At 41.7% G+C, this 27,488-nt stretch overlaps 1 protein-coding gene across 6 annotated transcripts in view; it reads right to left on the bottom strand.

Moving 5' to 3' along the window:
* STRADB (STE20 related adaptor beta) overlaps nucleotides 1–27,488 on the bottom strand; it is a 71,408-nt gene that overhangs the window by 11,400 nt on the left and 32,520 nt on the right. For all 6 annotated transcript variants that reach the window (XM_073633276.1, XM_073633274.1, XM_073633277.1 and 3 more), the window contains 5 exons: nucleotides 25,559–25,680; nucleotides 22,114–22,222; nucleotides 14,705–14,828; nucleotides 11,959–12,130; nucleotides 9,895–9,999 (listed from right to left, as the gene is read on the bottom strand). In XM_073633276.1, coding sequence (XP_073489377.1) covers nucleotides 9,895–9,999; nucleotides 11,959–12,130; nucleotides 14,705–14,828; nucleotides 22,114–22,222; nucleotides 25,559–25,680 — 632 coding nt within the window. The remainder of the gene's footprint in view (nucleotides 1–9,894; nucleotides 10,000–11,958; nucleotides 12,131–14,704; nucleotides 14,829–22,113; nucleotides 22,223–25,558; nucleotides 25,681–27,488) is intronic.

Below are 27,488 nucleotides of genomic sequence, written 5' to 3'. Positions count from 1 at the left end.
GAGTGTATTTTCTCCTTTTTTATTGAATAAATTACTTCCAATTTAAATGGGATTACACTATGTGCCTACTTCTTCTTCCTTTTCATAAATTTGTCCTATTGGAGCAACTATCCATGTGGCTCTCTGTGTATTACCTATCCCATTGAGGTTCATTGTTGGAGTTGGTCTTCTGGTTGGAAGTCGTGTCCTTTGTGACAGTTTCCCCTGGGTGTGTGGCCCTACAAGCCTGATTGACCCATTGGGTGTACACTCATTTGGGTTCAATTGCTCCAGGAAGCCTTTTGACTCTCTGGTGGTGGATCACTTATCAAATTTGGGCACGTTTTTTGTTGTCACATTGTTATCCAGTTCAAGTGTCAGTTATTTTGAATATCTACAATTTATTGTTTAGTTCACCTGTCCAAACACTAAGAACTATAATTTATTTTTAAAATAATTTTTTCCTTCACATTACAGGGGGTCCCCTAGTTATAAACATCCAACTTACAAACGACTCCTACTTACAAATGGAGGGAGACAACAGGAAGTGAGAGGAAATCTACCCCTAGGATGGGAAATTCACTCATATAAGAGCTATTATGGGGAAAAGGTACCTCCACAGATGCTTTATCACCAAGGCTTGTTTCCACAACAACCCAAAATTTTCAAAATCCAATTGTCATTGGGACAGAAAGTGAGGTGAAATCTTCTGAACAGGGGCACACACAGCAAAACAAATGTTACAGGGGTGTTAACCTTTTCCCATGCTATCCAAAAAGCTTAAAAATAGTTTTTTTGGCTATAGCTACACTTAACAAAATGTACCTGTTCCGACTTACAGATTCAACTTAAGAACAAACCTACAGTCCCTAACTTGTTTGTAACCCGGGGACCCCCTGTATTGGACATCATTCACTCATATTTTGATTGTCACATAGTACATTAATTTTTTGGTCTATTATACACGTATATTTTGGTGTTTATACACATTGTCTGCATATATATGTTGTTTGAGTTTCTTCTTAGATCATTTATGTGCACTTTATGTATATATATTATTTTTTAGTTTATTCTGAGATCTATTCTGAGCACTGCACTTACTGTTCACATGCGGGTAAATGGCACCTGGCCACACAAAGGATCAGCAGACTGTAAAGCTAAGATAGTAAAAGATGATGAAAATTGGCTTCAGCTCAGTTCTCCACCCACAGAAGAGCCCTCCCCCAATGCATTTCGCCCATTTAGGGCTTAATCATAGAGGCGTCTTTGTTTTATTTTGTTTCTATGTAAACCTTTATGATTAAGCCCCACATGGGTGAAATGCATTAGAGGTGGGTCTTCTATGGGTGGAGAACAGAGCCCAAGCCAACTCTCATCATCTTTTACTATCTTAGCTTTGAAGTCTGCTGATCCTGTGTTTGACCGAGTACCATTTCCCTGCAGAATTGAAAGCATATAGTTATATCTATACCAGGGGTGTCCAAACTTTTTTCAAAGAGGGCCAGATTTCATGAAGTAAACATGCGTGAGGGCTGACCATTTTGCCTGACATTCTTTGAACCATTAAAATTAAATGCAAATTAAATATTTTATGCAAAGTTTATTGCAAACGGCATACTTTGATTTCGTCACATGGATGACAAATCTAAAACAGATGTTAAATCACTCTGTCTCTCATATCTGAAGGCCAGATGAAAAAAAAATCCAGGAAGCGGAAATATATGTCAGGAACATTGTAAATTACATAACATATTATTGGTAATAAAGGTTGTCTGTCAACTTTTAAGTTAAAAAAATATGAACAGGAACATAACACCAAGTATACATGTTGTGTCCAAATATATTCATAACGGATTTAGACCAACTGACATTAACTGAGATTTTACAATATATTCATCTCAATTGAAAAAAAAAAAAAAAACTTGCCTTCACTAATGTGAAGGGTCAAATGCTGACATTTTGATGCACAAAATGTCAGCAGGTGAGTCACTTAGTCTTGTCCTCACGCGGTTCTTGTTAAAGTTCATAGCAGAGAAAGTCATCTTACACATATATGAGCCAAACAAGCTCTGCATTTTCTTAGTCAATGTTCGAATCTAGATAATGAATCAAAAAGAGCTCCGGATGGCCGCACTGCCGTGAAAAAGCTATGAGTAAGCATCCACTGATGTGAAATGCGTTAGATGCTTTTTGTCCTATATATCCACTTGATGTGACCTGCAACATTTTAATGAAATAAAGGTGCTTTTTTCACGGCAGTGCGGCCATCCGGAGCACTTTTGATTCATTATCTACTTATCGTGCAGAGCCGGCACCTGTGTGGCTGTGGGAGTGTCATCTTACATTGGCTTAGTGTTTGGTATCCTGTGAGCGGTTTTTGCTGCTTTTTGTGTTCAATGTTCGAATCTCTTGAAACCAGCTCTTATCCAGTTGGCGGTAAAATTTCACAAGAGAGAGCTGTTGGTAACGACTGTGTAACTCACTGTCACAATGCAGCTCAATGAGCTCGAGCTGCAGCTGATCTGGAGCATCATCGGGTTCAACAGAGAATGGAGAGGAGAAAAGACTGATCTCCTTTTCAATAGCTGCAGAATCCTGAAAGCGCCGTTTAAACTCACCAGCCAGAGATATGATTTCTGCTGCATACTTGCTCGTTTGTGCACTGATGTCCTGTGGAAAACTGTTCATTATTTCCTGCTAAGCTGAAAGATGTATGGTATTGGGCTATGTTTGTGACAACTGCCTTATGAAAAGTTGCAGCTTTGTTTAGTGCTGCATCTTTCCCCTAAAGACTCGGGTCAGTACATTCAGATGCTTTGTTATGTCATCTAGAAACCACAAATCAGCCAGCCAAATTGGATCAGATAGTTCTCGCATCGGTTGTCCTTTGCAAGAATTCTCAGATTTCCTTTCTGAGAGAGTAGAAACACTGCACTGCAGACCCCCGACCAAGCCATCTTACATCGTTGTGATATACAACATCTTTGTATTCAGCCTGGGTGTCCAGTAAAAACTGTTTAAACTGGCGGTGGCACAGGGCTTTAGAGCGAATAAAATTAATAGTCTTTACCACCAGTTTTATAACATGATCGTATTTGAGATGTTTAGGACAGAGAACTTGTTTATGAATGATACAATGGCATTTAATAGCTTTGCCTCCTTCTTCAATCACCTTGTTAAAGATTAGGGTTGATAATCCACTTCGTTCACCAGCCATAGAAAGTGCCCCACAAGTAACTTCAGTTTCATGTTATCTATGGCGGAACTAACAGAAACAAATAGCTATTTTCCTATTGTTTTGTCCATAAGGCTCTGGAGGTCAAGTAGCTCTTCAGACACATTCATTTCATTGTCCACCCCCTCATAAAAATCAGCAACTGAGCTGTGTCAGATAGGTCCTACAGTGTTACAAGCCAAGCAAATGTTGGCAAACTCTTGCTTCTTCTTGGGACAGATATTCTCAACCATTTTCATAACGCATTCTTTGATAAAGTCACCCTCAGCAAAAGATTTGCAATTTTTATCAATTAAACGTTGCTACCTCATAGCTTGCGCTTGTGGCCTTTTCATTTGACTCACGGGCTCTTGTGAAAAAATGCTGTTGTGACATTAAAACAGCTTCAAGTTGCTTCAACTTTTCACTGCAGTCGCGCCCTGTTAGCTTGTCATATGTGCTATATCTTGACTGGTAGTGTCTATTGACATTATAAGGAATTTGAACAGCCACAGTCTCTTGGCATATCAGACAAACACAGTGATTCTGTATTTCAGTGAAGCAATATACCACTTTCCACCTGTCCTGGAAGCGCAGCCCTCACTGTAAACTTTCCTTCTCTTATTTACAGTCGCCATTTTAGAAATTGACCAGAAGGAGAAGGGATCATGTGAGCGCAGTGCCAGAGGTTTTGGTCTAAGTGTGTTCGTTCGAGCACTAATACACTGCCCAACAAGAATTCTCCTGCCTTTGTGGCTATGTGCGGTGAAGAGTCTAAGGATGAGCCCGGGCGTGTTTTATATATATATATATATATATATATATATATATATATATATATATATATATATATATATATATATATATATATATATATATATATATATATATATATATATATATATATATATATATATATATATACATACACACACACACACACACACACACACACACACACTTGTGCTCAGAAGGTTACATACCCTGGAAGAATTTATGATTTCTTGCCCATTTTTCAGAGAACATGAATGATAACACAAAAACTTTTTTCACTCATGGTTAGTGTTTGGCTGAAGCCATTTATTATCATTCAACTGTGTTTACATCATAATGACAACAGAAACTGCCCAAATGACCCTGATCAAAAGTTTACATGCCCAAGTTCTTAATACCATGTATTGCCCCCTTTAACATCAATAACAGCTTGAAATCTTTTGTGGTATTTGTGGATGAGGCTCTTTATCTTCTCAGATGGTAAAGCTGCCCATTCCTCTTGGCAAAAAGCCTCCAGTTCCTGTAAATTCTTGGGCTGTCTTGCATGAACTGCATGTTTGAGATCTCCCCAGAGTGGCTCAATGATATTGTGGTCAGGAGACTGAGATGGCCACTCCAAAACCTTCACTTTATTGGCTGTAGTCTATGACAGGTCGACTTGGCCTTGTTGTCATGTTGGAATGTCCAAGTGCATCCCATGCGCAGCTTCCTGGCTGACGAATCCAAATGTTCCTCCAGTATTTTTTGATAACATACTGCATTCATCTTGCCATTAATTTTGACCAAATTTCCTGTGCCTTTGTAGCTCACAGATCCCCAAAACATCAGCGAACCACCTCCATGTTTCACAGTAGGAATGGTGTACTTTTCATCATAGGCCTTGTTGACTCCTCTCCAATTGTAGCTTTATGGTTGTGGATAAAAAGCTACATTTTGGTCTCATCACTCCAAATGACTTTGTGCCAGAAGGTTTGAGGCTTTTCTCTGTGCTGTTATGCGTATTGTAAGTGGGATACTTTGTGACATTTGCGTAGTAATGGCTTTCTTCTGGCGACTCGACTATGCAGCCCATCTTTCTTCAAGTGCCTCCTTATTGTGCATTGTTATTTGTGGGTTTTTCTTTGCATCCCGAACAATTTTCCTGGCAGTTGTGACAAAAATTTCAGTTGGTCTACCTGACCGTGGTTTGGTTTCAACAGAACCCCTCATTTTCCACTTCTTGATTAGAGTTTGAACACTGCTGATTAGCATTCTCAATTCCTTGGATATCTTTTTATATCCCTTTCCTGTTTTATACAGTTCAACTACCTTTTCCCGCAGATCCTTTGACAATTCTTTTGCTTTCCCCATGATTCAGAATCCAGATGCAAGGGTCTGTCAGGAGTCCAGAAACTCATTGACCTTTTATACACACACACTAATTACAACAGATCACAGGTGAGGATGGTTACCTTTAATAGCCATTCAAACCCCTTTGTGTCAACTTGTGTGCATATTATCTGGCCAAAATCACCAGGGTATTTAAACTTTTGATCAGGGTAATCTGGCTAGTTTCTGTTGTGATTATGATTTAAAAAGAGTAAACACAATTGATTGATAATAAATGGCTTCAGCCAAACACTAACCATGAGCGAAAGAAATGTTTTTGTGTTATCATTCATATTCTCTGGAAAATGGCCAAGAAATCATAAATTCTGCCAGGGTGTTTAAACCTATGAGCACAAATGTATGTATATATCTCTCTCTATCTCTTCTTTAGCCCCTGACCAATCCCTGAGCGCCTCTCAGGGTAAAGATGAGCTTGGGTGTGTTATGTTCTTTTTAAAATATTATCAATATCTCTCTTCTCTAGCCTGACAAATCCACCAGCGCCTCTCACTGTAAGGATGAGCTTGGGCGTGTTTACAAGTCGATGTGCCTGAGCCCGCTAGGAAGCTGACAGCACGCATTGCCGCCACCAATCACAGGCACTGAGACATTTCCCGATCTCTGCAGCTGCGGACTGGGAAATATCTCAGTGCCTGTGGTCCTAAGTATTCAGACCCTTTGCTGTGACACTCATATATTTAACTCAGGTGCTGTCCATTTCTTCTGATCATCCTTGAGATGGTTCTACACCTTCATTTGAGTCCAGCTGTATTTGATTATACTGATTAGACTTGATTAGGAAAGCCACACACCTGTCTATATAAGACCTTACAGCTCACAGTGCATGTCAGAGCAAATGAGAATCATGAGGTCAAAGGAACTGCCTGAAGAGCTCAGAGACAAAATTGTGGCAAGGCAGAGATCTGGCCAAGGGTACAAAAAAATTCTGCTGCACTAAGGCCCCATTCACACTAGCGCGTTTTTTGATGCATTTTGCATTTTGCAGAAATGCACGGGAATTTTTTAACATGGGTTCCTATGGAACATGTTCACATCAATGCTTTTTTGTATCTCTGCGTTTTTGGAAAGGGTCGGGGACTTTTTTTCATGCAAAAAGCAGCGTTTTGCATGTAATGGTTTTCAATGGACAAGCATCAAAAACGCAAGTGCAGCGTTTTTGCAGCGTTTTTGTTGCGTTTTTGGTGCGTTTTTGGTGCGTTTTTGCCGTTTTTTTTTTTTTTTTTTTATTTTTTTTTTTTTGTAATTTTTTTGTAAGACTGTAAAAAAAAATGAAAAAAAAAAAAAAAAAACGCAAAACGCAAATCGCGGCAAAAACGCGGCAAAAACGCGGCTCAAAAACGTGGCAAGCATGAAAAAAAAACCTCCAAAAACGCTCAAAAGCAACATGCATAGGTGTGAATCGAGCCTTAAGGTTCCTAAGAGCACAGTGGCCTCCATAATCCTTAAATGGAAGACGTTTGGGACGACCAGAACCCTTCCTAGAGCTGGCCGTCCAGCCAAACTGAGCGATAGGGGGAGAAGAGCCTTGGTGAGAGAGGTAAAGAAGAACCCAAAGATCACTGTGGCTGAGCTCCAGAGATGCAGTCGGGAGATGGGAGAAAGTTGTAGAAAGTCAACCATCACTGCAGCCCTCCACCAGTCGGGGCTTTATGGCAGAGTGGCCCAACAGAAGCCTCTCCTCAGTGCAAGATACATGAAAGCCTGGAGTTTGCTAAAAAAAAACACCTGAAGGACTCCAAGATAGTGAGAAATAAGATTCTTTGGTCTGAGACCAAGATAGAACTTTTTGGCCTTAATTCTAAGTGGTATGTGTGGAGAAAAACAGGCACTGATCATCACCTGCCCAATACAGTCCCAACAGTGAAGCATGGTGGTGGCAGCATCATGCTGTGGGGGTGTTTTTCAGCTGCAGGGACAGGACGACTGATTGCAATCGAGGGAAAGATGAATGCGGCCAAGTACAGGGATATCCTGGACGAAAACCTTCTCCAGAGTGTTCAGGACCTCAGACTGGGCCGAATGTTTACCTTCCAACAAGACAATGACCCTAAGCACACAGCTAAAATAACGAAGGAGTGGCTTCACAACAACTCTGTGACTGTTATTGAATGGCCCAGCCAGAGCCCTGACTTAAACCCAATTGAGCATCTCTGGAGAGACCTAAAAATGGCTGTCCACCAACGTTTACCATCCAACCTGACAGAACTGGAGAGGATCTGCAAGGAGGAATGGCAGAGGATCCCCAAATCCAGGTGTGAAAAACTTGTTGCATCTTTCCCAAAAAGACTCATGGCTGTATTAGATCAAAAGGGTGCTTCTATTAAATACTGAGCAAAGGGTCTGAATACTTAGGACCATGTGATATTTAGTTTTTCTTTTTTAATAAATCTGCAAAAATGTCAACAATTCTGTGTTTTTCTGTCAATATGGGGTGCTGTGTGTACATTAATGAGGAAAAAAATGAACGTAAATGATTTTAGCAAATGGCTGCAATATAACAAAGAGTGAAAAATTTAAGGGGGTCTGAATACTTTCCGTCCCCACTGTGTATATATATATTTAAAAAAAAAAAATAACACCCTTGAGCTTGGGGCCACAGAAAGATATATATGCAAATTGCAAGTGGGGGCCACATCAAACCGAAAGCAGGCCGCAATTGGCCCGCGGGCTGGACATTGGACATGCCTGATCTATATCTATAGTAAAAAAAATCCTACTGATCCAGCCAGAAAACTTGAGATCAGAATTACATCCCTCAATGTTATGGACCATAGGAAGGGTGTGAGGTTCTTTAGTCCTTTGCTGTTTCTACAGATAAAGGAGGGAGAGTGAGTGTTGTCATCCTAGGACTGGAAGATTTTTACTGGCATAATCACCAGGTAAAATAATGAAAAAAAATAACTTGGGGAAAAAAGGAAAATAAATGCATCTACCACATCTAAGGACTGGTAAATGTGATACATTATTTTTGTGTTGAAGTTTAGATCTACATTAAAATTACCTCCCCTAATAAGGCCCTGTAATGTGCTTGTTTAAAGTGTTACTACATCCACAACAGTAAATCAGTCTGTATATGCAATAAAGCATGCTTGTTATACTCACTGCAGAACCTAAGAGGTCAGTCCAGTGCATTGTGTACTCTAATCCTCCCCTTCTTCCACTGTCCCCAATCCATCTCCTGCTGGAAACAGAACCTTGGGGGCACTCTGCACATGCTGTTTGGTGTGTATTGCTAGAGAGTTTTTTTCTTTTCTTGGGAGGGTGCATATGATCGGCACAGGGCCAATCAACACACTGTCCAGACAGAGGGGTCAGGGGTCCTGCAGGACAGTCAGAGTAGAATGAAAACTCCTCCTACAAGCTTTAACCAGACACTCATAAGTCATAAGACTGCTACATACTGCTAATGAGAAAAGGTATTTAGCAGTTTATATTTACAAAAATTATTGCATTTCCATGTTCTATGTAGTTTGGGAGACCAGATATTGTGAACGTAGGTTCCTGGGTTTAGCAACACTTTAATACTGCTGCTGAGAAGTCCAGACATTTTAGACCAGCTCAGTAAATAGCCAGTTGTTATAAAGGTTCTGCACCATACTCCAAGTAACCTATTTTTATTCATGGGCTACTATTGGACAGGACCTTCTCTGGAAACCATTGCAACTCAGCATACCTCAGTATTAAGCAAGTCCAATACTCCCACAACCTTATTTTCGTGAGCACAGTTAGTTACTGCTGGTTACTGTTTACGGCGGATTGCTCACAAATTCATCACTACTGCATATGGAACAATCCAGTCAACATTTTAAAAAAAAGTATTTATGATCTACAGCATTCTGATATGTTTGCTAAGACTTTGAACTACCAATTAGGCCTGGTAAGAAGTGTTAAATTGCATTTATTGCTAGGTAGGAATTGTATACACAGGACTTGCAGTATCTGTGCAAAATGTACAATTATACATTTTGGAACACCCATACACATGCAAACGTGAGTATCGGCAGTTACGTACATATAGCTGTACACATTGTTTTCTGTCATACATTTTAATGGGTAAAATTATGCTGCAGCTGTGGCTCCTGAGAGCTAGAACAATAAGCATAAATTACCCTGTTTGACAGCTTGCAAGTTGGAGTGCATGTCCCAAACACAGTCGGTCTGTGTTCATGGCATGTAACCGTACCCACGCGGCTGTCAAATCGGAAGCAGTGGCTGGATCCATGCAGCCAGAACACCTGTGCATCCCCGTGTTGGGAAAATGTACACAAAAGTGGCAAAAAAAGGTTTGTATGCTGATGGAGATCTTTCCTTGTTAAAGTAATGAAACAAATATAAAAAAGCAGGGTATGCAAACTGCATGTGCAAATGTGTGGCACTTGCGGGTCCTCTAAATAAATAATATAGGAATAAATAATATCAACATAAGATAAATGCATGGCAAAATGTAGCATACATTTGTTTCACTAATAATTTTATCTGTTACCAATCTTATGAAAAGAATGACAAATATGTGGTTCTAGCAAACGATAAACAGTTACCTGAGTGCGGTGCATGTCCATGAATGGAACACGCCCAGTAGCTAATTCACAGGCAGTGATTCCAACACTGTAGATGTCTGACTTCACATTGTACCCATAGAGGTCCTATTTAATAAAATAAAATATTACTCATAATGTGCCAGCATACTCCAGAGAGGTTTGTGAGCAACACTTTTGCACGGCTTTTCTATTCCCATACTAAAAATGTCAAATAGGCATAATCTGTGATTGATGTGTTATGATCACTTGCAGCAGTTCTGCTGATAAGGCAGTAAAGCGGGTTCTCCTGTACCGAGCCTGGGCATCATCTGTTCAAGTAAAAAAACGTAAAAAATTAAGGACTTGTTCAGATGTGCTTAACTCTGAAGAGCAGTCAGCATTTAGATCATTCTTCAGAGAGCATTTGACAAGCAGTGAGGAGAAAGATTGCCTCCTCACTGCCTGCTTTAAACCCTACACTAGCACACTGCACTTGCAGAGCAGCGCTATTCAATAGAATGGGTTTTGATCGATGAGGAAATAATCTAGCCATGGCTGCGAAGCCATATTTTTTAGCAAAAATATAATTTGATATTTTCGGAAGGGGTATGGCCCTGTCAGGTAGGCTGTACTGGGCCCCATGATTTCCCTTGCAGGGAAAAATAATTCTAAACTTGCAATCTAATTTCTACATTATAGGTTCTAAAGAGCTTAAAGTGCATCTCTTGTCTGCATGGCCGCTGATAGGGCGGTACAACCAGCCCTCCTGTACCATGTCCGGACAACTTTATTCTTCAACTATGGCGAAAACACTGTGCCCAGGTAAAAGCATTTGACAATGCTCCTAGGCTTGCTGTAAATATAACATAAATATACTTTACCTGGGGACTATGGAATTTATTTTTTTTTATTTTGGGGTACAAGCTTATAAAGCCGGCACACACAAGTTCTTGCTGGCCGTGTCTGATGACAGCTGATCCTGGCGGAGTGATTTTCCTTTCCTCCCCCAGTAACTAAGGAGGGCAAAGGACGGGGCTATAGCCGGGCGGCGGGAGATGATCGAAGAGAGAAGTGGCCGAGAGCGAAGGCAGCACAAGGATCCCGATACACGTGCAGGCTCATAATTTCTGCTTTCTGGAAGGTACAGAGACACATCCATACATACAGAGAGGCATACAACACCTTCTGTACTGTGTGATCATCATCATGATAACGATGATGATCACATAAGCACAGTGAGAGGCTGTTAGGTCTTGTTCACTTTTGAGTTTGGGTGGGGGGAGGCAGTAAAAATGTGCAGCTCAGCCACAGTTTTACCATCTTCCAATCACTCCCCCTTATGCTGCAAAGGTACTACTGCCATACTGCGGCAGTAGTGACGGGATGTTGTGTAAAACACCCTGCATCCATACTACAGAAGAAGGGCCTTTGCAGCCTATAGGGGAAGTGGTTGGGGGTGGACGGGGGGATGGTAAAACTGTGGCTCAGCTGCACATTTGTACTACCCCCCACCCACACACAAAAGTAAACAAGACCTAAAAGTTAGCATTTCACTGTACACTGCCAATCATAAGTTGAGGCATTACCCACCCCACAGCTACACATATACACGGATCATGTATACATGTGGCTGTGGAGCAGGGAATATCTTGACCTCTTACAATTGGTAGGGCAGTGCAGTGGCAGGATGGCGGGCGCGTCCCTGTCAGGTAGGCTGTACGAGGCCTCATGATTTCTAAAAGCGGCTCTGTTTGTCTGTGTCTTATTGGGTCTGTTAGCAATTTGTTTCCATGTTGCCCATAAGTGAATAAGGTAAAGTTCTGCAGCCTTCAAATATCCAATCATGTGCAAGCAAGATTCTATTTTTTTACATTTCCCTTGCACCTGATTGGCTATTCTTTGCAAAGTGAACATACTCAATTGTCTTATGTTTTACTTTTTTTAAGATACCTGTCATGTAGCCTAAAACATTAATCAGAGCATATTAAAGAAGAGAGTATAGTAAAAAACAAAACTAAGTTTCCTTCTAATGTACTTAGCACATGGTAGGTTTAAAACATATGACTAGAGGCAGGAAAAACTGACCTGTCTTAGTAGCTCAGGACTTAACCAAGGCAGCATTGCAGTGCTAAAATTAGGAAAATCATATGCCACCTTAGCCCTTTCACCACTTCGGACCATACTGTAGAGGTGACCAAGCCCAGAAAGAGAAACAAGACCTTCATCTGAGATCAGGATATGGCTGCCGTTCACACTCCTACAAAACAAATGAATACTAATTATTTATGAAGCATTTTAAAAAGTCCTTTTAAATTGAAGCAAAAGGCAACATGTTCAGCTAGCACTTATTAACGAATCCAATTTGGAAACCCTAGGAACTCCAGGCAAATATAAAAATCACTACTAAATCCAGATATGTACAGTATTTGTAAAAAAGTTATAACATTTGTTTTTACATCAGCATACCTGAACATCATAATATAAGCATTTAGTTATCCCCTTTACAGCAGGACCTAAATAACTTGGATAGGAAGGGGAAGCATTGTAAGTAAACCAGATGTATGGGAGTCTGTGCTGAATGGAGGACAAAGAGAGTGATGACCTCATAAAATGTGCAGCTACTCCTTATCAGATCATAGGCAATGATAGGTCCTTCATGAAGCTGTGTTACAGAGATTTGCAGAGGTTACAGACCTGGCTCTATTATGTGACAAGGGTAACTAGATTTGTACTACCACTGATAAAAGCAAAAATCATTCTTAAATGTAAAAAACACAACCTGGGCCTGAAACAACTAATTGATTAATCGACAACTAATCGATTATGAAAATAGTTGTCAGCTATTTTCATAATCGATTAAACCGGTTAGTTGGCCTGCATGCAGAATGCATTATTTGTTTATATATCAGGAAATACAGTGCAGCACACATACAGCTCAGTATACGTCTATATATGTCAATAAGTGCCTGAGAACTTGTGAATGTGTGAGGAGCACTGCCTCATGAGACATGTAGTCCTGGGCAGGAAGTGAGTGGTTCTAAAGGCAGAAGTTTTTTTTACTTTGCTATAGGGACACTCTATACTATATAAGAAAAATGAATGCTCCAGCGCTTAAGAAATAACTGTGCAGCTGGTTAAAATCATGAGTCTTTGCTAGTCAAGCCACCACATCAGCTGTGCTGCCACTCTCCACAGGTCAGGGGAAACCCAAAAAGAAACTCTAAAAGAAAAAGAACAGAGGGCGCACCAGCCTAGCACATTACCTTTGTAACACTTTAATATTGCAAGAAGTTAAAAACGCACTCACAAAACGAGTGATAAAATCAAGTATTCGTTCCATCCAGCAAGATCCGCTGGCCAGTAACAGTTGTGGGGTGTAGAGTCCAAAGAAAGCTGACGTGTTTTAGGGGTGTCCCCTCTTCTTCAGAGCTCAGAGAAATTTTTTTGAAGGAAGACATGGTTTTTGTATGGCCAGCATAAGTGACAGCAGGTGCACAAAGCTTTTATCAAGCCACCTGCCTATAACAAGGGAGTCTGTCATACATAATATATTTCAGTTCTGTCTGAAAATCTAGGACGTGAAGGAAGGAAACTTTATTGGAAAAATAAAAAATTGTTCTGCCACGGTGTTCTGTCTGTTGATGTGGCCCACAATAAAATGGAGTTTGACACCCCTGGTCTAGTGGGAGGAGAAGGTCAAGTATGCAATCTATACAGTTCAAATCTAGGGGGAGAATCCTTTGTAACTTAAGACCCAGTCTAGTGAAAGCAGGAGGCCTTGTATGCAGCTTTACAGAGTGGCAGCTTGAGAAATTGTATGCAGATTTACAGTCTATTGTAAAATGAGAACATGTACAGTATGTAAACTTCCAGAGACCACAGCTTAGCATAATGAAGAGGTCATAGTATGCAGCTCTAGCATGCTCTACGGTCTAGTGATGAAAAATATTCACCTTTCTTTTGTTTTCCCACTGCTCTGTCCAGCTGCTGGGGAGTGATGTTGGGGAAGAGAGCTGGTAGAAGCAAGGAAATATCCCTAAGGTCCAACTCTAGGAACACTAAAAACCAATAATATCTAAACTGTGGAATTTCACCAGTCTGGTCATCCCAGTCTTTGGGAGAAAAGGTGAATAGGGCAGCACCTGTTGCTGACTTGTTTTTTCAGGGTGCAGGCTCCAGGGCTGACATTTAGATCCTAGCTTCACTACAACTATCTGGAATACGCATGATGGGAGCTCAGACTTTTCAGACTTCACTGGTAGCATGCTTATTCCAGACCGGACACTAATTAGGCAGTAAAGCCAGGAGCATGATGATCATCATTTCCAATATACAGTAACAGTTTAACATTTTGCAGCTGAAGGCCAGCGTGAGCTGATAGATCTTTAGCAGAATTTTGAGACATATAACAAATTAAAACATTTGCATATCTGATTAAACAATGGCTACATATGCTATTCTGTCCATTCCATATCACGTTTGAGAGAGTAAGGCTCCATTCACACTTGCGCAACTCCAAAGTCGCAAGATTTTCAGTGCAACTATGATGCGACTTTGATCTGACATTACACTCTCTGGCACTAAGTTGCTTCAAAGTAGTGCAGGCACCTTTTCAAAGTCGTTGCGATCTGAATAGGTGCCATTGAAAATAATGGGCTGCAACTTGTCATGCGACTGTGTCCAAAGTCACATGACAAGCCGCCTAAATACTAATCAGCAACAGAAGTTTTTTTTAGACACAAATGTGGGACGGTTATTAGCAGATTAGGTCTAAAACAGCCTGAAATAGATGTATTAGAAATAATATAATAGAAATGTTTTTTCAACCTACCTGTGAATATATCCATTTTGGTGTAGATAATGTAAACCTTTTAATGTTTCATACAAAATATTTCCTATTAAAGCTTCACTCATTCCTTCAGGATAATAGCTCTTCATGAGGCTGCTAGCAGACCCTGTACAGGAAAGGAGTTAAAACAGTCAGTCCACTTTTAGTGGATACCAGTGGCTTAATTCACCCATCAGCCTTTAATTCTTCACAAGGAGTCAAATTGGTGAAATATAAATAGCCTACTTTCCAGGTCTGTCTACCCAGCACAGTAATGAAGTACAACCCTCCTAGGAACTATTGCCACCACAATTTACAAAATAGCCACCCCAATTTTAGGTAAAAATCAAGTGTTTCTGAAAAAAAGTACAGTATGTGTCTGGAATCTTCATCCAAAAAAGCAGCAGGCTGGGACCTAGAGTGGCCTTGATGTGCTTTATGTCTCTTAACCACTTCCCGCCCGGCCTATAGCAGAATGACGGCTGGGCGGCGGTTCAGTTATCCTGACTGGGCGTCATATGATGCCCTTCAGGATAACAGCCGCCGCGCTCCCGTGGGGGCGCATATTGCGGTGATCGGTGGAGCGGTGTGTCAGTCTGACACACTGCTCCACCGATTTCGGTCCAATCACGGCTGATCACGATGTAAATAGGAAGAGCCGTTGATTGGCTTTTCCTCACTCGTGTCTGACAGACGCGAGTAGAGGAGAGACGATCGGCGGCTCTCCTGACAGGGGGGTCTGCGCTGATTGTTTATCAGCCCAGCCCCCCTTCAGATGACCACACTGGACGACCGGGGACGCCACTAGGACCACCAGGGAAGGGGGCAACATGTGGATGGCCAGGTATGTACCCCATGGCCATCCACAAATGAATGCCCAATCTGTGCCAATCAGTGCCCACAAATTGGCACTAATTGGCACCAGTATGTACAAACACATCAGTGATGCCCAGCAATGCCACCCATCAGTATCATCAGTGCCACCCATCAGTGACAGTGCAACCCATCAGTGCCACCTGTCAGTGCCCATCCATGCTCATCAGTGCCCATCCATGCCACCTATCAGTGCCACCCACAAGTACCCATCAGTGCCGCCCACAAGTGCCCATTAGTGCCACCTACAAGTGCCCATCAGTGCCGCCTACAAGTGCCCATCAGTGCCGCCTACAAGTGCCCATCAGTGCCGCCTACAAGTGCCCATCAGTGCCGCCTACAAGTGCCCATCAGTGCCACCTACGAGTGCCCATCAGTGCCGCCTATGAGTGCCCATCAGTTCCGCATACCAGTGCCCATCAGTGCCACCTATCAGTGCCCATCAGTGCCGCCTATCAGTGCCCATCATCAGTGCCACCTCATCACTGCCCATCAGTGCCGCCTTATCAGTGCCGTCAGTGCAGCCATATCAGTGAAGGAGAAAACTTACTTATTTACAAAAATTTTTAACAAAAACAAAGAAAAACTTGTTTTATTCAAAATTTTCGGTCTTTTTTTATTTGTTGCGCAAAAAATAAAAATCCCAGAGGTGATCAAATACCACCAAAAGAAAGCTCTATTTGTGGGAACAAAATGATAAAAAAATGTGTTTGGGTACAGTGTAGCATGACCGCGCAATTGTCATTCAAATTGAGACAGCGCTCAAAGGTGAAAATTGGCCTGGGCAGGAAGGTGTCTAAGTGCCTGGTATTGAAGTGTTTAACGAAACATTGGTAGTGGGATTATGCACAGTATGTATCCCACTAATTTCTGGTGATCGTAAAAATTAGTCTAGACAATGACAAATAATATTTCTGGATTTCTAGTATGTGTCAGTTCACCCCATTAGAAAACCAACATACTGCATGCAGAGAGTGTTTTTCATCACATTTAAATTCTGACTTTATTCTTACAAGGTTGCTTATCACTTAAGATATTTTTGCAGAATCTAAAGTTGCTTAAGAGTTGGCCTGTTTCCCTCTTGAACCTTTTAACTTTACATTATGCAAAATATAGACTAAAGAGTAAATCTCCATTACAAAAGTACAAATTGAAATAAATTCCTTTCCAAAACATTGTGTAACTGCAAATATCCAAGCCCTTTCACACGTGCGGACCATTCAGATCCGCCTGTCAGTTTTTTCAGGTGGAACTGAAGGAACGCTCCATACACCTCTATGGAGCGCTGGATGTCAGCTGTGACATGTCTGCTGACATTCGATCCGCTCCGCTAAATCCAGACGGATGGAAACCCTATTTTCCATCCATCTGGCGGATCGGATGAAAACGGACAGGAGATCCGTTTTCATCCGATCCCCCATAGAGGAGAACGGAGATCTGACAGGTCCATTTCTGCACAGTGTGTGGAGACAGACTTGTCATCCACCGGCTTAGCGGGGATCAATGGATCGATCCCTGCTGAGCAGGCGGATGTCTGAAAACGGATCCGCACATGTGAAAGGGGCCTAACACGCATCATTTAAGACATATCTGTAAAGATCTGTGTTGGTATTGTAAAATATTGGTAAATATTTTTCCAACAAGTTAAAATTTAAAGCACATATTTTTGAACAACAAGTGATGGGTGGAAGCAGACACTGCGATTTGCGAAAAGCCATGGCCTGCACATGAACCTTGGAACTGAAGCTGTATATGTAACCATGCAGCTGGAGAGTGTATCAACACCCCACCTACACATAGTATTCAGCAATCAGCACACAGAGAAACTGACATGCACAGAAACAGCCAGTTTATGAAGGTGCGATTTCACTCCCTGATTCTCCACCTCTGGGCTGGAGAATCAGGAAGTGAAGAGAGAATTGCTGGAGAATTGAAGAGAAAGTTTACAGACTTCCATCTTCCTCAATCAGAACTGCCAAAACAGTCATCCTGTCCCTGCAGCTGAAAAACACCAAACATATCTTTTGGAATTATGACCAAAAAGTTCAACCTTGGTTTCATCAGACCATAATACATTTTCCCACATGCTTTTGGGAGACTTCAGATGTGTTTTTGCAAAATTTAGCCAGGTTTGGATGTTTTTCTTCGTAAGAAAAGTCTTCCGTCTTGCCACTCAACCCCATAGCCCAGACATGAAGAATATGGGGGATTGTTGTCACATGTACCACACAGCCAGTACTTGCCAGATATTCCTGCAACTCCTTTAATATTGCTGTAGGCCTATTGGCAGCCTCCCTGACAAGTTTTCTTCTCGTCTTTTCATCAATTTTGGAGGGACGTTCAGTTCTTAGTAATGTCAGCGTTGTGCCATATTTTCTCCACTTGATAATGTCTGTCTTTACTGTGTTCCATGGTATATCTAATGGCTTGGAAATTCTTTTGTACCTTCTCCTGACTGATACCTTTTAACAATGAGATCCCCCTGATGCTTTGGAAGCTCTCTGTGGATCATGGCTTTTGCTGTAGGGTGCAACTAAGAAAATGTCAGGAAAGACCTACTAAAACAGCTGAACTTAATTTGTGGTTAATCAGAGGCTTCCCCCTCTAAAAGATTTCAGTTTGTGTTTCAATTGAGTTGCACAATTTATAGGTCACATTAAAAGGGGGAAAGAGTTCTGAAATTATTTATTTTTTTACATCACAGAAACTTGACATTTTAACAGGGGTGTGCAGACTTTTTATATCCATTGTATATTTGTGTAGGGGGACTTTAACATTATTATTTTATTAATAATATCCAGTGTAGTGTGAGGTACTGAGGAGAGCGGTCTCCTCTGAGCATGCCGGTAAACTCAGCAGTGGCAATTCACCACTGCTTAACCGCTTGCCGACCAGCCGCCGCAGTTATACTGCAGCAGTTTGGTTAGGCTGTGCAAGTCGCCGTAGGTGTACATCGGGCTCATACACGGCCATCTGTGGGAGCACGCGTGACGATTGGCCAGCGGGGGAGCAAATAAGCAGGTCTGGCAGACTCAATGTTCGCTGGCCACCCGCGATCGTTTCCCGCAGTGACAGAATGGGGATCTGCCAAAGTAAACAAGGCAGATCTCCGTAATGTCAGGGGATGACACATAAATCCTGTCTTTCTGCTATGCAGGAAGACGGATCTGTGTGTTGTCCCAGGCAGCCCATCCCCCATACAGTTAGTAAACACACTGAGTGAACACATTTAACCCCTTGATCGCCCCTAGTGTTAACCCCTTCCTGCTAGTGCCATTACTACAATGTCAGTGCATATTTTTAGCACTGATCACTGTAATAATGTCACTGGCTCCCAAAAAAAAGTTTCAAAAATGTCAGTTAGGTGTCCGATGCAATGTCGCAGTCCCACTAAAAATCGCAGATCACCGCCATTACTAGTAAAAAACAAAAAAAAAAAACAAAATAAAAATGCCATAAATCTATCCCCTATTTTGTAGACGCTATAACTTTTGCGCAAACTAATTAATACATGCTTATTGGGGTTTTATTTACCAAAATATGTAGCAGAATACAAGTTGGGCTAGATTGATGAAGAAATTAAATTTTTTAAAGGTTTTTTTTGGGTGGTTTTATAGCAAATAATAAAAAAATATTGTTTTGTTTTTTTTCAAAATTGTTGGACTTTTTTTGTTTATAGCGCAAAAAATAAAAAACGCAGAGGTAATCAAATACCACCAAAAGAAAGCTCTATCTGTGGGGAAAAAAATAACATAAATTTTGTTTGGGTACAACGTCGCGTCAACAGCTTCCTGATGAAGCAATCATTATTGCAAAACGCGTAGAAGCTGCTGGGAAATTTTACCACGTCGTTATGTCACTTCCGGCTGGGCGAGAGCGAGGTGTGGAACGCAAGCCAGGCGAAAACGAGGCTTGCACCGCACGCCGGCCTAGGAACCACAGCATGCTACTTTTTCACCCATTACTAACTGCTGGAACCACTTGGTGCCGGCTCATGGGCACCATAAAATGTGAGTTATAGTCTTTTGTATCTAAATTTTAAATAAATAGCAATTACATATTGCGCAATGATCGTTGTCTATTTCCTATGAGGATGGATATGGCTTGCCTATAGCAATTGGGGTCAGCAAGGAAAACGTTACAGGTAGAGTGGTCATCCCTTCTAAATGAACCAAAGGCGCACACATACCAGCATCTGGTGAGTGGTTAATCCATGTGGTGGTGGTATTGTCACTTAAATGGTGGAAGTGTCACAAGGAGAAACGGATGATTAATTTGACAAGCACAAGGATTATCTAAAGAACAGTTTACACGGTATCTTGTATTAATTAGCACTTTGCACATAGCACAAATTGGACATTGTAGCTTTATATTTATTTAAGGATTGTATTCTAATGTAGTTTTTATGAAATTTTTGTAATGGCACATTGCACTTTATATATTTAGTCGGATATTATAAGTTTGTTAATTTTGATGGTATATTGAAGTATAGAATCTTGGTGGCACAACAGTTTTGGGTATACACAAAATTCATAACTAGTGGTTTATCTGATTTTAAGGTAGTAGGGTAGCGCAGTCAACAGTATTTCTATTTATATTTATAGCACTTATTATTGGTGGATTTTTTGATTGCAGCAACCAAATTAGTATTTAAATTTATTCATTTTAGAGTAACATATGCGCCGGTGACTCTCACATACTCAAAAGAAAGCTCTATTTGTGGGGAAAAAAAATGACATAAATTTTGTTTGGGTACAACGTCGCACGCCCGCACAATTGTCAGTTAAAGTGACGCAGTGCCGTATCACAAAAAATAGCCTGGTGAGGAAGTGGTAAATCCTTCAGGGGCTGAAGTGGTTAATGATGCTATTCCTTGCGAGGTTACAGTAACAGTAGCCATTTTTCAGTGTTCAAATAGTTTGTAGATCACTTCATTCCTCATTAGGAGAAGCGATCTACACTGCTTCATAAACAGGCACTCAAAGCAGCGTGGTCTCCTCTGACAATGCAGGCAAACTCAGCAACGGTAATTCACGGACAATTTAGACATTGGAATATGTGCATTATGATGCATAGTAGAGCTGCACAATTCTGGCCAAAATAAGAATCACAATTTTTTTGCTTAGAATAAAAAGATCATGGTTTTCTCACGATTCTCGCGACATAATTTTTTTTTTTTTTTTAGGAGAGAGAGAGATTGATTGAGAGAGATTGATTGAGAGAGAGAGAGATTGATTGAGAGAGAGAGATTGATTGAGAGAGAGAGATTGATTGAGAGAGAGAGATTGATTGAGAGAGAGAGATTGATTGAGAGAGAGAGATTGATTGAGAGAGAGAGAGAGAGATTGATTGAGAGAGAGAGAGAGATTGATTGAGAGAGAGAGAGATTGATCGAGAGAGAGAGAGATTGAGAGAGAGAGAGAGAGAGATTGATTGAGAGAGAGAGAGATTGATCGAGAGAGAGAGAGATTGATCGAGAGAGAGAGAGATTGAGAGAGAGAGAGAGAGAGATTGATTGAGAGAGAGAGAGATTGATCGAGAGAGAGAGAGATTGATCGAGAGAGAGAGAGAGAGATTGATTGAGAGAGAGAGATTGAGAGAGAGAGATTGATTGAGAGAGAGAGGTTGATTGAGAGAGAGAGAGATTGCGAGAGAGAGATTGAGAGAGAGAGAGAGAGAGAGAGAGAGAGAGAGAGAGAGAGAGAGAGAGAGAGAGAGAGAGAGAGATTGACAGAGAGAGACATTGACTGACAGAGAGAGAGATTGATTGAGAGAGAACTTGATTGATTGAGAGAGAACTTGATTGATTGAGAGAGAACTTGATTGATTGAGAGAGAACTTGATTGATTGAGAGAGAACTTGATTGATTGAGAGAGAACTTGATTGATTGAGAGAGAACTTGATTGATTGAGAGAGAACTTGATTGATTTAGAGAGAGAGATATTGACTGAAAGAGAGAGGGATTGGATTGGGAGAGATTAAAAAGCATTGCTGATTCTAAAAAAAAAAAAAAAAAAAAAAAAAGCAGTATAGCAGCTCACATTTCGCCAGTGCCACTCAGTGCTGCAGTCACGCTTGTGGTGGTGCGCTGTCCCCGAGGCCTCTGGGAAGAAACATACTTACTGACCAATCACATTCTTTGCTGACGTCAAACGTTTCACACTGGCTCCGACGGCTTCCCCTCCGCTCCGAAACAGGCAACCTCATGCTACGGCCACAATAGTGATGGCAGCATCCCGGGGACACCATCGATCGCTGAGTGGCACTCGCTTTTAAGCTGACAACAATTTGTTTAATGGTCAGAATCGTTCAAATCCGGAGTTGCGATCGTGGCGGATGGAGAATTGCGATAACGATTCTCTGCGATTAATCGTGCAGCTCTAATGCATAGGTGTGAAAAAGGCGTAACAAAGCCGTAATGAGTAAATAATGAGACTGTTTGTTAAACCTATCCTTACAGATTACTCATAACTGGAAAGTTATATAAAGTGAGAACCATACTGCAATCAATGCTATGAAGGAATCTAGTCATCACTTACCATATGCCATGAAAGGGTTAATAACCCAAAGCCAGGTCCCCACAGTAAACATCTTCCACGAAAGCAAAATGTTAGGATTCCGAAAAAATGAAGACATAACCACTTCATTCTGAAGGAATACAAGTTATGTTTCTTTAAAGCACATTATTACAAAACAAAGTAGACTATGTAACATTCTATGACTCAAGAAATTGATTCAGTTCCCTTAAAAGAGAAGTTTGGGAATGCAGAAAAATAAAAAAAATAATCATAATCACCTAGATTTCTGCAGCACAGATCCATGCTGCAGCTGTACCCCACTGGCTCTACCCCAAGAACTGAGCGATCCAACTCCGCTGATCATTCAGTTCTCCCTCTCTGCTCTCAGCAGAGAACTGTGACTGTCAGTCACCAGGTCTCTGCTCTGCCCCTCCAGCGCTCACTGGAGCACTGGGCTGTGGGGGGGGGTGGGAGGGGCTGGCATGCTGAGAGGCTGAGCCAGCTGCCAGTCCAGGCATCTGGGTGGATCCTGACGAGAGAGAGAGACTATGATTTTCATAGTGCTTTGCATAACGTATGTAACAATGCATTTTTAAAAAACTGTATATACACAGGATGAATTCTCATTATAAAGGACTAAAACACAGCCAAGAAGGTATTGTTCATTAGTAAAATCATTGCTGTAATTGTTTAGCTACAACAGTACAGTTTCTTTAAAGTGTGGCAAACCAACAGATTTTACAGAGAGTACCAATTACACTACATACACATTTTGCATCATTTGACACTGTACATTCTGCTGAGTACTGAAATGCCTGCAGTGTTCAGAGGTCATTTTTCAGAGGTGAGTGGTATGTAGGACATGATACAGGGGTCAGTAGGATGTAGAGCAGTGTCCAGGGGTCAGTAGGATGTAGAGCAGTGTCCAGGGGTCAGTAGGATGTAGAACAGTGTCCAGGGGTCAGTAGGATGTAGAGCAGTGTCCAGGGGTCAGTAGGATGTAGGGCAGTGTACAGAGGTCAGTGTTATGTAGGACATTGTACAGAGGCCAGTAGCAAAAAAGGCAGAATACAGAGATCAGTAGGATGTAGAGCAGTGTACAGAGGTCAGTAGCAGAAAAAGAAGTGTACAGAGGTCAGTAGCAGAAAAAGAAGTGTAGAGAGGTCAGTAGCAGAAAAAGAAGTGTACAGAGGTCAGTAGCAGAAAAAGAAGTGTACAGAGGTCAGTAGCAGAAAAAGAAGTGTACAGAGGTCAGTAGCAGAAAAGGGAGTATACAGAGGTCAGTAGCAGAAAAGGAAGTGTACAGAGGTTAGTAGCAGAGAAGGCAGTGTACAGAGATCAGTAGGATGTAGAGCAGTGTACAGAGGTCAGTAGCAGAAAAGGAAGTGTACAGAGGTCAGTAATATGTAGGGCAGTGTCCAGGGGTCAGTAGTAGGTAGGTCAGTAGGATGTAGGGCAGTAGCAGGAAAGGCAGCGTACAGAGGTCAGTAGGATGTAGGGCAGTGTACAGAGGGCAGTAGTAAGTAAGTAGGGCAGTGTACAGAGGGCAGTAGTAAGTAGGGCAGTGTACAGAGGGCAGTAGTAAGTAGGGCAGTGTACAGAGGGCAGTAGTAAGTAGGGCAGTGTACAGAGGGCAGTAGTAAGTAGGGCAGTGTACAAAGGTTAGCAGTATATAGATCAGTGTGCAGAATATCCATTATAGTCTTAAAGTATAACCAAAGGCTTTTTTTTCTAGTTCTGGATAGAGTGGAGCTGGATTAAACCACCTGTCTGGTTTTCACTGCTTTACGTTCTCTGTTAGGGAGATTCATCCTCTCTGTTTGTCCCGTTTACCATTATCATCAAAAGTGAAAGTAAAAGAAAATGTTGGGTTGTCTCCAGAAAAGTAATAAGGGGGAAATCTTCTAATGAGGATACTAGTTCTGGTGACCTGGGGGGGTCGTAGGGGATTTCCTTAATTTGCAGGGATTTCCTCTCACTTCCTGTTTTGGCTATGGAACAAGATGTTAAGGTAAATCTCCCCAATTGGAAGCAGATGCCAAAAAAACACTGACAGGGGTTACACCCGTCTCCTCTTACTCTATCCAAAATGACAAGGGGGGGGGGTGAGATATTAGGGGTCTAAACAGACCTCTGATGTTCCACCTTTGAGGCAGAGAAAGGATACTGAAGACACAGCCTTCAATCTCCTTCTCTGCAGCCTAAGCTGCACAGAATGAATGGACAGGAATATGTAGCGCTGTACAGAGCTTCCCGTTCATTCACAAACTGAAGCAGTTTACTATGCCTTAGTTATGAATGGACAGAGTCAGTGTTCGGTACGGATCACTGACTCTCCATTCAGATATGGAAGGGGCTGCTAAATTAAACATTTACCGGCCCCTTCCCTGCTCTCCATCCTGACAGATCTCCGCGGCAGTCAGCGAGAGAGGGGAAGGGGAAGCCAGAAAAGCTGGGTGAGGGGAGGGGCCTGGAAAAGAGCATGGAGGGGGGGCGCTAAAGATAGTACAAGGGGAACAGCAGAAGGAAAGCTGGATAGGAGGAGCAGCGGGGTTGGCTGCATGTAGAGAGATCGATCTCTCCATTTTCCTCCTACAGTCACTGAATGCCTGCCTCTCCTCCTCTCCCTCCCACAGGCACTCAGCAGCTGCAGGAGGAAAATAGAGATTGATTCCTCTATATCCAGCTGCCACCGCAGCTCCTCCTATCCAGGTGTACAGGGGGCCCACTGAAGCATGGGGCTGGCTCGCATTTGCGATCCCTGCGACCCCTGTAGGTACGCCCCTGCCTGAGTCAAAAGCTAGAGGCCACTTTAGGTCTAAGGGCTTGTGTTGACGGGCTTTTGTTTTGTTCAAGACTGCTTTTCTCCCAATACAAGCCAAGGGGAACTTGGAGAAGGACAAGAAGCAGGATGATGCAGGTTAGAGTTGGTCAAACTTCTGAAAATTTTGACGTTAGTGCAAATAAAAAAAAGTATCATGGACAGCAAGTACTAAATCATTTTTAAGACAGGATATACAGTAAAAGATTAACTCCAGGATAAGGAAAAATGTATTTCTCCCAGATTTGTGCAGTAATTCAGTCTAAAATTATGACTTTGTGTAGGGGCTTCTTATAATAAAGACCAGTCACAGTTTGTCTCTCCTTGTGCAGGGTGACTGGTTTTGTCTTGTTCTGCAGTGGGAGAACCCGCTAGGTCTCTCTCACAGTTCTGTTCTCTGCGCAGTGCTATGTATAGCAAAGCGATGGTGTCACTGTTTCTGTTAAGGTAATAATTTTGTTTGCAAAGATGTTTGGATATAAACACTTCTACCGTGCAAACACAGTAGATTTATATCCTTTGTGGCTAACGTGAAATATATTTAAGTGACAGTTTTTGTGCCTAAAGTTCAGCTTTAGGATTCTAGCAGATACCAAGTTGTGACTTCTCTTTAATGATGGGAAATATAACATATCCTTCTGTTACCTGTAAGTATTTGATGTGTTCATCAGAACAGTCATCCAAATCTGTGAGTCGCACTGTGACAGATGTTCCAGTAGGAGTATGTTGAGCGAGGTAGATTGTGGTTAAATTGTTAAAATCTTTCCCTGTAAGATACAAATGAATAAGTTCTAAACTAATTTTAACAACAGTCAAAATAAGTATAACATGCTAAATTACAAAGCTCAAAGTTTCTTAGTAGATCATGTTCTCGCCATTTAAATTTTAGCAAGAAGCATATTTTCAAAGCCTTCCATAGGACAACTAGGAAATGCAGTTGCTTTAACAGTAACACAAAAACTGTGAACAACTTTCAGGTTTTCTGCAAAAGCATTTCCACTGGCACACCTGCGTTTAGCTTTTCTAAATGCAGAAGTGGTCTGGTAAGAACAACTTTTATGCCTCCCAGATCACTTTTTCCTGCTTTCAGATGTTCCTACTTTAAAGTAGGTTTAGCAGCATTTTTTTTTTCTTTTTTTTTTTTTTTGAATCAAGTATTTTTTATTATCAAAGGTTTTTTTGACAATACAAATACATTATAACAAAAGCGTATCACAAAAAAAAATTTCCAGACAACAAAATAAAGAAAAATAAACTTATATAAAACAGTTCCAAAACCTTCTTAGTATCTCACAGACTAAAGAGAAGCATTAATGACGACTACCTGTGTTAGCATTTAGGCTTCATGTACATGGGACATTTTTACAACCTCTCCTGAACGATTCAACTTGACAGATAGTAACCTACATTTAAAACGTCCGTTTTGCCGCGTTTACATGCTGCGTTTAGCGGCGTTTTGCCGCATTTGAGTTTAGAAGCGTTTCTGGAAAAAAAATTTTTTTTAAATGGGCAAAAACGAAAAACTCCTAAACGCGGGTTACCGCGTTTGGCGTCTGAACTCATTTTTTTGCCTTCAAAAAAAGGCCTATAAACGCAACTACCTAAAAACAACAGTAAACAAACCTGTGTACATGTACACATAAGATAATATTGAATGAGTTCAGGGGCAGTTGAAAAAAGTGTCCAACTGCCTCTGAACGTCCATTTAGCAGCAGCAGTGTACATGGGGCCTTAGAGTTTCTAATTAAATCCTGGACACAAACACAAAAGCTAAACTGATTCCCACCTGAATGGAGGTAAAACACTTGTGTGAATGGCACAATTGAAAGATCATCACATGCATTAAATAGGAATTTTAGGAATGCCCTCTAAATGCATATTAATGCAAGTTTGACAGTACCGGTGTGAAGGAAGCCTGATCTGGAAACAATAATATGTGAAGGGTAAAAAGGCCCTATGGATCCCTTTCTCTGCAGCCTCAGCTGCACTGAGAATGAATGGAGAGAAGACAGCGGCTCCTCTCCATTCATAAACTGAGACATCGTAATCACAGGAGATTACAATGTTTCAGTTATGTGAATGGACAGAGTCAGCTGACTCTGTCCATTCACAAAGGAAGGAGGAGGACATGGAGAGAGAGAGAGAGAGAGACAGCACAACGGAGGGGGACAGCACAATGGAGGGGGACAGCACAACGGAGGGGGACAGAGAAAGAGAGAGGGACAGAGAAAGAGAGAGGGACAGCGGAACGGAGGGGGACAGCGGAACGGAGGGGGACAGCGGAACGGAGGGGGACAGCGGAACGGAGGGGGACAGCAGCACGGAGGGGGACAGCAGAAAGGAGAGGGACAGAGGAACGGAGGGGGACAGCAGAACGGAGAGGGACAGCAGAACGGAGAGGGACAGCAGAACGGAGAGGGACAGCAGAGGGGGAGAGCAGAACGGAGGGGGCATGGAGGATGCGGTGACAATCAGCAGTGATCACGTGTGGGGGAGTTACAAGCACCGATCACCGCTGTATGTCACTAAAGCAGCTGAAAGCCGCGGGGGGAGAAGCTTGTAACTTCCCCACTCG

The sequence above is a fragment of the Aquarana catesbeiana genome, linkage group LG06 (genome assembly GCF_042186555.1).
Source record: "Aquarana catesbeiana isolate 2022-GZ linkage group LG06, ASM4218655v1, whole genome shotgun sequence".
Lineage (NCBI taxonomy): Eukaryota > Metazoa > Chordata > Amphibia > Anura > Ranidae > Aquarana > Aquarana catesbeiana.
Note: the sequence above shows the minus strand (reverse complement) of the source record. Positions and strands in the feature narration are given on the sequence as shown.